The sequence below is a fragment of the Sciurus vulgaris genome, assembly GCF_902686455.1.
Source record: "Sciurus vulgaris genome assembly, chromosome: 1".
In the NCBI taxonomy this organism is placed as follows: domain Eukaryota; kingdom Metazoa; phylum Chordata; class Mammalia; order Rodentia; family Sciuridae; genus Sciurus; species Sciurus vulgaris.
Window position 1 is genome coordinate 30236558 of NC_136461.1, and position 13052 is coordinate 30249609.

Sequence of the window (13052 nt, forward strand, 5' to 3'; positions counted from 1 at the left end):
GGCAACATTAAATTTTACCTGTTGTGTAATAACATTAATAAGTACTGACACTTCTATACAAAACACTTAAAATCTGGTCCTTCTAATTAAATAAATTCAGCATCATGAAATATAACAATTTTTCCTGATTTCATGGTGGATTAATAAGTTATTTCCTTATGGGAATTCACTGATTTGTAGACCAGCATTTGGGAAATACTGTGTGAAATACAAAACTCCCTTATTTTTAAATTAAAAAAGAATTCCTCATGGGGAAAGTTTTCACATGGTATGACGTTCACAAAGTACAGTTATATACAATGAAAAGCCTCCTTCACCCATTTCCCACCACAAAATTCTCTTACCTAGAGGCAACCATTTTTTATAACTTTTTTGTGCATCCTTGCAGATTTTTGTCTGCAATAATGCAATTTTTTTTTCTTTTTAAACAAATAGCAACCTCCTGTACAAAAATATTTTTATTACTTAGTATATCATGGGGGTCACTCCACAATATAAAGCACTGACTTACTCTTTTTATAGCTGCATCGTGTTTCATGGTATGAATATACTTTAGCCAGTTCGCTATGGATGGACTTGGGTTATTTCCAATTGTTTATACAATTGCAATGAATAGCCCTACACATTTTCATTACACATGTAAGTATATAGGTAGGGTAAATTCCTAGAACTGGAATTTCTGCACTGGGGGTATATGTTAGCAAATAGGCCTTTACAGAGCTTGGACCAGTTTATTTGCCTTCCAGCAAAATGTGAAACTAAAAGAGCCTTATTTGAGGCTGAAGCATCTCCTGGATCAATTGCTCTGTCAGCCATCAAAGAAGCATCATCTTTGGACGACATGGCCTAGAATTACTAGCTGAGCTGCATCTCAGAAACAGCAGCACCTGCCATATCCGGCACCAGTAAGGAAAACTTATCTTCATTTCAGCTGAAGGGGCAGGCATCTTTCCAATTGTTTCACTCCTTGACTTCTGAGCCTTTCTGAGATGGTAGTCCATTTAAAGAGACTGGACCACTTACCTTGATGAATATAATCTTGGCTGCAACCCCTCCACCTGGAATGGGGGAAGAACTGATAGTCAAGGAAGGGCAATTAGTGGCAGGGTCTACCATGGATAACTGACTGTACATTGTGTAGCATTTTACAGCATGATTCTGTTAGCAGATTTTAACACATGGAGAGAGACAGGAGGGACATGACTTTCTAGTTAATAAGCATTTATAAATGAGAATTATTTCACATTGCTTTTTAGGCTATGAAAGATGAACACCAAGGCCAAACCTGTGATTCTGTGTTTAGTTTTCAATCTTAGTGTTTTGAAGTTTTAGTGGTTCTGTCAATGAATTTTCTTTTAGCTCTCACAACACAACCACTACTCTAGTTATAATCCAGAGTCTGACAGGATCCTCCATTATATATAGTCCTACCTTCCAGGTAGTGCTGTTTTTATATATCTATCTATCTATCTATCTATCTATCTATCTATCTATCTATCTATCTATATATCTATATATAGATAGATAGATAGATAGATAGATAGATAGATATAGATATATATATATAGATATATATATAGATATTCCCACCTTTCCCGTTTACTTTTCTGCTTCCCATATGGGCTCTATTATCAGTATATTAGGATTCCATTGAGTTGCAAATAAATCAGGTGGGGCTAGTATAATTCTCAAAGGAGGATATTAGATCTTAATGTACCATGAAATTCAGGAGCTGTAATACATGGTAACAGTGGACTGGGACCAGGAGCACTTTGGAAAACCTGGGTCATTTTCTCTCTTCATCTCTCGTCTCTGCTTCTGTACCTTCATTCTGCACTGCTGCGCGCCACCTTTAACAGCTGATTATAAATCAGTTATCAGCTCCATGTTTTATATATATAAAGAAAAGCTGTCTTTTTTCTCCCTTCCAGTCTCAAGTTCCTGGGGAATGATTCTTACTTGCCTAGGTAGGTCAGGTGCTCACCTCTAAACTAACAGTTGGCAGAGATCTCAGCTACCTTGGGAAATGTGGATGGAGTAGTGGCTGGAAAGGAAAGAAATTTCTAGAAGAGGTTAATGTTCTTAGAGTTCCAAATCCTACCCATTCTTCAGTGCCAGCCTAGAGGACCAGGATTTTAGAACTGGAAATAGTCTGGCAGCTCACCTAATCTAAAACTCTGACTTTATAGATGAAGAGATGGAAATCCTCTTTAAATTACCCATGTCCTTCTACCTGTTACATTTAAAATATATATTTTTAGTTGTGCAAGGACACAATACCTTTGTTTTATTTATTTGTATGTGGTGCTGAGAACTGAACCCAGGCAAGCACTCTACCACTGAGCTACAACCCCAGCCCCTCAGTTACATTTCTGACCATCCATTCTCCAAGTTTGTTACCCTAGCTTTCCAAACACCTGCCTTTAGTTGGCTGAACATAGCCACTGTTGGCTGATGTAAGAGGTTTACTTCTTACATCTATGACTGCCCCAGGAGGTCATATGTTATGCTTCAGAACTTGCCCACTGGCTTAGCCTACTGTGCCTGTTCATTCTCTTTATTTCACAGGCACTTTTCCCTCTGCTGATCACCCAGTATGTTTTTCTACAGGGCCATCTTATTAAGCATCTTCTCTAGCTACACATTTTTTCTAGTTGATCTCATTGATATTCTAAGGCTTCTAACATCTATATCTTAAAATCTCTCCTGAGTTCCAGAACATTATCACCAGTGCCCCACTGGATATTGTCTCTTAGATATTCCATAGTCGACATGCTGAAAACTGAAGTCATAATCTTGTCAATAAAATCTGTATTCCTTAAACCAGAAAGAGGTACTGCCATCAATCCACTTCTCAAATAGCTGAAACTTTTTCCTGTCATCCACTACCTCCCCCAACCAGTCACCAAGTACTGTATATTCTACCTGGAGTCTCCTCAGTCTATCTCCTCTCCATTTCCATAGCCAGAGTTAATCATGTTCTTAGCATCTCCTAATGGCTTAAGTAGATTACCAACTAATTTTTCTATAGCCAATCTGTACTCATCTCTCTCTCCTCTGTACTGTTAGCATGATCGTTCTAGAACACATATCAGACCACTTTATTGCTTAAAATCCCTCAATGGTTTGTCATCACTTGAAAATAAAGGTCAAATTTTAAACTACAGAACACTTGCTATACAGCCCTGCCTATTTTTCTGGGAGAAGCTTCCAAATTTCCACCCAACCAAACTTTGCTTCGGCCATAAAGATCTTGTGGTCCTCCAAATATTCTGCATTATTTCACGGGCTTTGGTCTTCAACTGTGTAAGTTCCTCTTCCTTCTGCCTAGCTTCTTTGTTTAGTTTGCTTCTGTTCATCCTCCCGTGTATCACCAGGGAATGGTATGTGATACACTTCAGAAAATTTGTGCCTTCCTCAAGGAATTCTTGAATTTATAAAATAAACCAAAAAGACAGACTTTATCCTACAGGATTTTAGATCAGAAAGTGACAACATAAGATAAAAATTTTATAAAATTACAGCTCAACATGAAGTAATGGCAGGTGCAGTAACATACCACTTCAATTTATTTCACGCTGTTGCTTTCTTCACCTTCCTCTTTCCTACAATCAGTTTGCACCTTCTAAGTTAAGAAGAAGAAAAAACAGTATTTCTGGCCTCAGGCTCTATTTTCTAGCAAACTTTGGCTCAAGTAGGCAGGTAACCCCCAGTTCAACTAAGGGCCTATTTTCTGGACTTCTGTTTGAGTAATAGGGAAATGAATTCGTCCACACACACCACATCCCCGGCACTGGACACAAATCTGAAAGGCTGTAGCCCTTAAAACTACTGATAGTGAAAGAGGAAAATGAATGATATGGGGTAATCAATCACAAGAGAAATAGACCCAAGAGATGGAAAAAGGAAGCTCAATCCTGGACATACTGTTTGGCCCCTAGATCAAGCCTCACCTGATGTTAGTTTTCTGCCTCCTCCCCAGTATAATCTTCCCCAATCTTTTCACACATGAACCACCCTTTTCCCCAAATATTTCATGATTGTTTTTCATCCTCTTCTGCTTCATTCCACCAGTCCAATTGCCCCCACTCCCCTCATCATTTGAAAAATGGTCCTTCTGTGAAGGGGTTCAGTGGGGTTTTCCTGGCATTCAAAGTTACATCCTGGCTAAAGATGGTTATGCTGGGGAGGAGGTCGAAATCTCCAACCTCATATCAGCAATGCCTTCTCATATCTCACTTAAAATGCTTTTGTTTAACTTCCAGGTTTCTAAGAAAAATGACGTTTCCCTACATAACCACATCATTACTACACTCAGGATATGTACAATTGGTTGATAATGTCTGACACAAACCACTTTAAACTTTTCCCAACTGACACAACGTGCTTTGTAGTTTTTAGCACCTATATTAGACTAAAAGTCTTACTGTTGAGCATTTCACATTTAATCTTTAATTCACCTGAAATCGACCTTTGTGATGAAGTGTGAGGTTCCCATTTTACATTGTTTCCCATAAGTACTATATTGTCACAGAACCTTCATTAAAAAGACCATCTTTTTTCCATTGCTGTGCGATCCCATCTTTGTCATCAACCAAGTCTGCTGTAAAGCAAGTAAGCAGTCACAAAAGTCAGGGTAGTGGATGCCTCAGAGTGTATCTGGGGAGAGCCTGGTTGTTCTATTTTCGTACTAATGGTGACAAGTGTTATAAAATTATTGTCTTTAATATTTCAGAATATAATTGTTATGTTTCCCAATAAAAAGGGTTAGTTCCAAGTAAGTAAACAACAAAGAAAAGAAAGAAAAAGAGGGAAAAAAAGGGGGGTGGAGCGGGGGAGACAAGGGGAGCGCCAGAATCCGAAAAGCGAGTTACAGGCCCACCTTCGGCTGGGAAAGCCGGTGTGCGGTTCTAAGATGCGGACGCAGCGCCCAAGGTGTCAAGGAGGAGACGCGGCGCTCACAGTCAGGGGAGAGTTCGGTCTAGAATTAGACGGCCAGCACACACGGAGCCACACGCTTCCGCGAGCTCCCTGGCGCCCGCCCTCGGTTGGCAGCCGCCTCCGGCGGCAGTGAGCGGGACTCGCGTCCGCGCTTCTCCTCGCGAAGGCGGGGCGGCGCCGCGGAGGACTCTGGGAAGGGGCGGTGCTCGGACGGCCGCAGGCATTCTGGGACTGGGCTCCCGGCGCGCCGTTCTCCGCCTCAGCCCTCGCCGTGCAGCTTGCTTACGCTCTTAGGGGAGAGTCCTGAAGCAGTTCGAGGAGACGTTGAAGCCAGGTGGAGTCCGGCGGGCGAACGAGTTGGGGGACTGAACAGACCGCTTTTCGGAGTCCAAGGGTTTGTGCTCCCGGATCGCCGCGTCCTCCTCCCTCCTTCCCCAACTCTGAGTGAAAACCGCCCGCGGCCACCATCTCCACTCCTCTTCCGTCGCAGGCCAGGTTCTCCTGAGTTCTGAACCTTCTCCCTGCGAAGACTATGCGATTGGCTAAGAGAGTTCCTCAAGGCCGGCGGCCGCTTACTCTCATTGCCGGCTGCTCCAGGACGTTGTAGGACGTTTTAGAATACTTTACAGCATGTGTGGCACTCCCGGAGAGACAGTGGTTTGGGATCGGAGGAAAGCGAAAGCCTAGTGGCATTTCCGCAGGCTGCAGGAACCTATCAGAGAGGCAGAACCTCTGACACGAAGTCTCCTACCGAAGCTCCTGGGCTAAGATTGGAGCTGGAAGAGAAACCGACCTCAGAGCGCCTGGGGGACCTTGGTTCTTTTTTAACCCTTTTACTGTCTGAAGCGGAGACGTGGGCAAATGACTGCATCCAGGGCATGGGGAAAATGAAGGAGTCAGCCCCAATAGAGACGCAAGGTTCTGGGGTGGTGGGCAACAGCCCATGCAGTGTGGATTGGAAAGGAGGAAACAGCATAATGTGAGGTAGTGGTCTGGCAACAAAGACCAGAAGACCCGGTTTACCATAGCCAAGTCCCAAGAGGCTAATCTGGTTCTTTGGCGCACCTGTGGTCTTCACAGCTTTTCTCCTCCCCTTTTCTCTGTAGTATTCTGCCCTGTGAGGAGGAAGATCAACTTGAGTCTCAGGTGAGTTGGCTGGCGTTTCTGCTTTCCTAAAGTTTAGTCTCACTTGTCAGAAGAAATAGATACACACTCTCATCCCTTCCTTGATAAGGAAAAGGAGAGCCATATTTTTTGAGTACTAATATGGGTACTGTGTGTTTTATCACTCAGAGTTTGAGTAGCTGAGTATAGTTAGGAGTGCCCTACTTTCACCGGGACATTTTAAAGATGTGTCAGCTAAAAACTTGTCCAAGATTACTCAGAAAGTAAGTAGCATACGACTAAATTCTGCTGAACTACTCAAGATCAGGTTCAGAATCCAGGTCTGTAGGACCCTAGACCCATGACATTGTGCTGGTGTTTCCAAACATCTGCCACCTAAGTAGTACTATCTATATTATTCATCTCATGTGTCAGTGGTGTATTGCTCTTGTTTGTGTGTTTGGGGTGTGGTCGTGGGTGTGTGTTAAGCATAGCAAAGTTCAGGCCACACATCTGAGTCCAAATGGTCCATCTGTACTGTATTGTTTTCTTCTTTTACATGAATAATGCCACAGAGGATGCTCCTGTTCTTTGTTTTCACCATAAGACATTAATTCATATTAAGTCCTGTTAAGGACTATCCTGTACTCAATGTTTTATGTAAAACAAGTGGGGAGTCTGTATCTTTCAGGAGCTTACTCTCTTTGGGAAGTTAATGCAAGTCAGTGTTGTCCAATTAGATTTTCTGTGATCAGAGAAATGTGCAATATTTGTGGCTTTTAAAGTATCCACTAGCAACATGTAGTTCCTGAACACTGAAATGTTGCTAGTGCAACTGAGAAAATGAATTTTAAATTTTATTTCATTTTAATTATGTAGCCACTTAGGTCTGGTGTCTACCATATTGGGCAGCCAGGTTTAGATATTTGAAACAATATTTTCAAGATTAATTGATTTGGACTTAGTGCTCCCCACCCTCCTCAAAAACAATGCAAAACCGAGAGCATACATTTGATTTTAGTTTGTTGGACTGTAAAAACCATTGCCAACATTCAGGAACTTCATAGTCCACTAAAGTTACTCGTTTTGAAATTATCATCATTTAAAATACATTTAGAGTTTTAATATATTTATACAAATGTGTTTCAGTATTTTATTACTATTGAAGTATCCTGTAAAGCAACAACTTTACAGAGTGTAAGCAAATGTCTTAGCATTGCATTACTTTTGCTCATTGCAAATAACCTTTCTTCTGGCTATATATGTTTTCTTTGACTAGTGACATGTAGGCTATTTAAAAATTAGTGAAGAACAGCCATATTAAATAATAATGACACTCTCAGGGTGTTAGATCTTAAGCTTTGACATGGGAGTTGGTACATTCACCATGTTCATTAGAGTAGCAAAATGGAGACATTTGTTTCATAGTTACCCTATCAGCTTACATTTTTTGTCTGACACTAGTGTACTGGTCATGCCTTGTTTTTTGTTTTTGTTTTTCTTCTCCCTGTGCAAAGTTAGATATATGAGGTTAGGAGTAAGGGTTAAAAATATCTTCACAAAATAATTTGCCTAGTTTCTTAAAAATACTTCAGAGACAAAACAATCAAACATAATGTGTGGTTGTTGTTTCCTGATATAAAGAAAAACTATCCAGGTCATTTTTAAGATAGTTGGGGAAATTTGAACCTGCACTGAAATGTTAGGGAATTATTAATTTTGTTGGACGTGGTAACAATATTGTAGGAGAATGCCATTTGGAAATGTATGCTAAAGAATTTACATCTGAGCTGGGTGGTGGTGTGGTGGTACATCCCTGTAATCCTAGTGACTTGGGGGAGGGTAAGGCAGGAAGATTGCAAGTTTGAGGCCAGCCTGGGAAACAGTGAGACCCTATCTCAAAATAGAAACTATAAATGGCTGCAGGTGTAGCTCAATAGTGAAACATCCCTGGGCTCAATACCCAGAACTGCAAAATAAATAAATAAATAAATAAAAGTTTTTAAGAGTTTCAAGTCAATAGAAATTTGAAGCAAAAAAGGCAAACCTTAAATCTCCTTTTAAATCTGAAGAAACTGAAAAGTGATTTTGCTTAAAGTCATACATAGTATTTTAGTGGCAGATCCAAAAATAAAACTATTTTCCCACTTAAACTTTTCTACCAGACTGGTGATGTAACTTAGTGGTAGGTTGCTTACCTATCATGAATGAGGCCCTGGGTTCAATTCCTAGCAACTCAAAAAAAAAAAAAAAAAAAAAAAAGTCTACCAAAGAGATGTAGATAAATGATACAAGGGATAATTTTTTAAAGCATACCTGTATATAACTGTTTGATGTCACTGCTTGGTTATTAAGAAATTTTTCTTTAATGTAAATAAATAATTCATTATGAGTCTTTTTTAATCTCAAAGGATTTTGAAAGTGATTTTGAGAAGCAATTTTGGATAATGCATGTCTTTAACATGTTTTGCAGGGACCTCTTTGCCTAGTCAGAGCTGTACCATGGCAGAGACTGGGAAAGAGGAGACAGTATCCCCAGAAGCCTCAGGGTTCTCAGACTTGAGTGACTCAGAGTTCCTAGAGTTTCTGGATTTGGATGATGACTCAAATGCTTCAGTTAGCAAGGCTGACCCTTCTGAACGCCCTGGTAAAGATGGCAAGTCTGTGAGCTTACAAAACTGGAAAAGAAGATTGGATGTCTCTTCACCTATGGAAAGATTCCACCTAAAATATCTATATGTCACGGACCTGTCTACTCAGAACTGGTGTGAACTGCAAATGGCATATGAGAAGGAACTTCCTGGTTTTTCGACACCTGAGAAGGCAGCTGTTTTGGACACTGGTGCCAGCATCCATCTAGCTAGAGAACTAGAACTTCATGATCTTGTGACTGTCCCCATCACCACTAAAGAAGACAGTTGGGCAGTTAAGTTTCTGAATATACTATCAATGATTCCTACCCTGCAATCCGAAGGACGCATCAGAGAATTTCCAGTGTTTGGGGAAGTGGAGGGTGTGTTTCTTGTCGGAGTGATTGATGAGTTACACTATACAGCTAAAGGGGAACTGGAACTGACTGAACTCAAGACACGCAGGCGCCCTATGCTCCCTCTGGAAGCTCAGAAAAAGAAAGACTGTTTTCAAGTCAGGCTATACAAATATATCTTTGATGCCATGGTGCAAGGGAAAGTGACCCCTGAGAGCCTAATCCACCACACAAAATTATGCCCAGACAAGCCACTGGGGCCTTCAGTGCTGAGGCATGCCCAGCAGGGAGGCTTTTCTGTGAAGACTTTGGGTGACCTCATGGAACTGGTCTTCTTGTCTCTCACACTATCTGACCTCCCAGTTATTGATGTTCTAAAGATTGAGTATATTCATCAAGAGACTGCCACTGTATTAGGTACAGAGATTGTAGCCTTTGAAGAGAAAGAGATGAGAGACAAGGTGCAGCATTATGTGGCTTACTGGATGGGCTACCGAGAGCCTCAAGGGGTTGATGTGGAAGAGGCTTGGAAGTGTCGGACATGCAACTATGCAGACATCTGTGAGTGGAGGAAGGGCAGTGGAGTGCTCAGCTCCACCCTGGAGCCCCAAACCAAAAAAACCAAATGAATAGAAGGAATGTTGATCCTTCCTGCTCCTAATGTACCTGAGGAAAAGAGGACTGACCTCTGAGCATGGCTTTCATGGATATTGTTCTTATTTTTTAATATTTCTACAACCTCTAATCACATTCAGTCCAGGACCAAGGTTCACAGATGAGTAGGAGAGATCTGGGGTTATACTGTCCCTGGAGCTTTGACATGGATTGCCAAGAATAAAGATGCTCATCGTAATGGGAGCAAAGGTAATGCCTTCAGCAAGCATTATTTTCCTAAGAAAATTCTTCAGATTCTAATCTTATTTTTCTCTCAATCAGAATTTCTACATTTTACATAATAAAATAAAATGAAATGCTGTCCAATTGAACTGGGGTTCTTTTTTGGGGGGTAGATCATAATCCTGTTTCTTCAGATGACCAATATACATAGTTGTGTATATGTTATAAGCCTTTATATTTATATATAAATATTTTGGAAGCAGAATTAGGAGGTACATATCAAGAATTAAAACAAGTATAATAGATATTCTCAGAGATAAGGGAATTTGAAAAAGTGGAAATACTAGATATGAGAAATATATGAGAAGTATGTGTAACATTCACACACTGTACAATCCACATCTGGGTATATGCTACAATTTTATAGGTGAACAACAGTAAGTATGAGAGGGCTGAGAATGTGGCTCAGTGGTAGAGCACTTGCCTAGCAAGGCCCAGGATTTGATCCCAGCACCACAAAACAAACAAACCAATCCAATAAATATGAACAAGAATATATTTTGTAGTACTGCCACAATAACAAGCCTAGAATCTACCTAGATGCCAGACGTCAGAGGAGTGGATGATATCTTATAGCAACCAAAACAAAAACTGCAATGACATGTAACAGTACATACAAATCTTAGCAACCCTTAAGTTAAAAAAGTAGGTCCCAGAAGATTACATATAGCATACCCTTTTTATAAAGTGAAAAATAATAACACAAATGAAAATGTAGGTAGTGGAGCCCTAGCTACAAACATCACCAAAGAGACCAGATACAGATATCTGAAGCATAAGAACTTGTTTATGAAGGTACTACTGACGAATTTGTAGAAATAGTTGGATGGGGGGAGGACAGTTGGCATGGGTGGAGTTTCTGTATTAATGGATGGTGAAGAGTCAGCAGAACATGGTGAATATTGTTATTGTGACCTGTTACACATGAGCTGTTAACATTGGGCATCTATAGGAGGTACAGTGGGTAACCTCTGGAGGCCTTTTATGAGCTACATGTACTATTATGATATTCCTTTCATTTACTGAGTGGCAAGTTACATGCCAGACATTGTGCTAAGTATTTTGTATGGTGAATCTGTGTATCAATTGTTATCCCCAATGAGGGGACTGAGGCTTAAAATGTTAAAAATTACCTACAGTCCCATTGTTTGAAAGTGGTAAATTCCAATGAGATAGGTCTGACTGCAGTGCTTATGCTCTTACTCATTAATCTATAAAGTTTTTCTTGCTGTTATTAAGTCTCCTGAACTGTAAGCATCTCTTTTCTGAAATGCTGAGACCAAAGGGTTTCAGATTTCTGATCCTCCCCACCCCAGGTTTTGGAATATTTGTACATATATTTGTCCCAATGAGGTTCTTTGGGAGTGGGGTCAGCTTCTAAGCGGACTTCTTTTATGTTTCATATATAGACTGAAGGTAACTTTATACAAAGTTGTTTATGTACCTGCATTTTTACTGTAACCCATCATTTGAGGTTGGGGTGTAATTTTCCACTTGTGTCATGTTGGCATTCAGAGTCTCAGATTTTGGAGTATTTCAAGATTTGGGTTAGAAATGTTCAACTTTTATTATAGGACTTATTAAATTTGGAATTAAGCCAGGGATGTAGTAAATTGGAGTTTCTAGGGTAAACAGTATTAAGCTAATTGTCTCCAAGAATTTTTTTTTTTTTTTTTTTTTTTGCTCAGGGTTCTATAGCATCATCTTAAATTATATAAAGAAGTTTCAAAAAAAGAAAGAAAAAAAAAGTTGGTTTCAGAGAGTGACACTTAGAATCCAGTAATTTTCTGAGATCCCTAATCTTTATTTTAGATTAACATTCTAGTTACCTCTTTGGGGTTTCTCACAAGGATAAGTTGAGGCATCTGTAGTTGGGATTATCCCAAGATCAGGATTACGGTGTGCATGTTTGTGGTCATTAGGCAATGGAGAAGAGCCCTTGTAAATGGGATTGGTGCTCTCATAAAAGGACCAAGGGAGCATGTTTGTCTTTAATACTTTGTGAGGACATAGTAAGAGTTACCACCTGTGAAAGAGAAAACAGGCTGTCATAAGACCATGAATCTTCTGGAAACTTGATTTTGGACTTCTCAGCCTCCAGAACTGTGAGAAAAATTTTTGTTGTTTATAAGTCCCCACCCCAATCTTGTGATATTTTGTTACGGTAGCCTGGATAGGTTAGATTATCACTGATGCTGTTCTCTACTACAAATATTTCACTGGTTTGTAGTCTTTATATATCTAATAATGTTATCTCTTTCTGGTGAATTCTGCTTAAGGTGTCTGAACTCCAAATTGTGTCCCTCTTGGATGTTTGTTCAGTAAGTGGATAAATGAAAAAAAGACATTGCAACAAAGTTATTTCTTAATGTTTTTAAAAAATGTGCTTCCTGGTCTAGGAAGTTAGTTAAGCACCTTAATCTGGGTTAGGTACAACTGTTAATAATATAATAGAAATCAACAGAACAGTAGTGGCAAAACAAAATAAAAATTTATTGCTCATTCAAAAAAATCCTAAATATAGTTATTTCATGCCTGGTGTGGCACCCATGGTATCAGGAACCCAGGTTTTTTCTCTTGTTTCTCTGGTATCAACATGTGTCTTCTTCATAGTCTAAAATGACTGCTCAAATTCCATATACTCATTACACATTCAGCATAAAGCTGGAATAGGAGAAGGACATCCCTATAAAAACACTAAATTTGTACCCCCTTTTTAAATTTTTTAAAAAGTTTTTTGATGGACCTTTTTATTTTTAATTTTTTTCATTTGTGGTGCCAAAGATCAAACCCAGTGCCTTGCACATGCTAGGCAAATGCTCTACCACTGAGCTGCAGTCCCAGTCCCTGTACCCCTTCTTATACTTATATCCTACTGGCCAAAATTTGGTCACATGGTCATATTTGCAAAGTACATAGTATCGATTTTAGGTAAGCATATACCCAGCCAAAACCTAGGGGTTTTATGACTACAAAAAATAGAACAGAGAGAGGATTCCAGGAAGATGGTGGAGGCAAAAGCACAAGAAGGAAATCTGTCTCTTCGCCTAGAAAGCAGTTGCATTGGCAAAATATGTGTGATGCAACTACTTTGGAACTCGGGGCTATTGAAGCTTGCAAGCTT

General features: G+C 39.9%; 1 protein-coding gene across 1 annotated transcript; it reads left to right on the top strand.

Moving 5' to 3' along the window:
• The first annotated feature begins 5193 nt into the window (after window positions 1–5193).
• Window positions 5194–10007, top strand: EXO5 (exonuclease 5). The gene is made up of 2 exons (XM_079110298.1): window positions 5194–6087; window positions 8519–10007. Exon 2 carries the CDS (start codon window positions 8548–8550, stop codon window positions 9658–9660), a length of 1113 nt encoding a protein of 370 aa, XP_078966424.1. The 5' UTR covers window positions 5194–6087; window positions 8519–8547; the 3' UTR covers window positions 9661–10007.
• Window positions 10008–13052: the final 3045 nt, after the last annotated feature.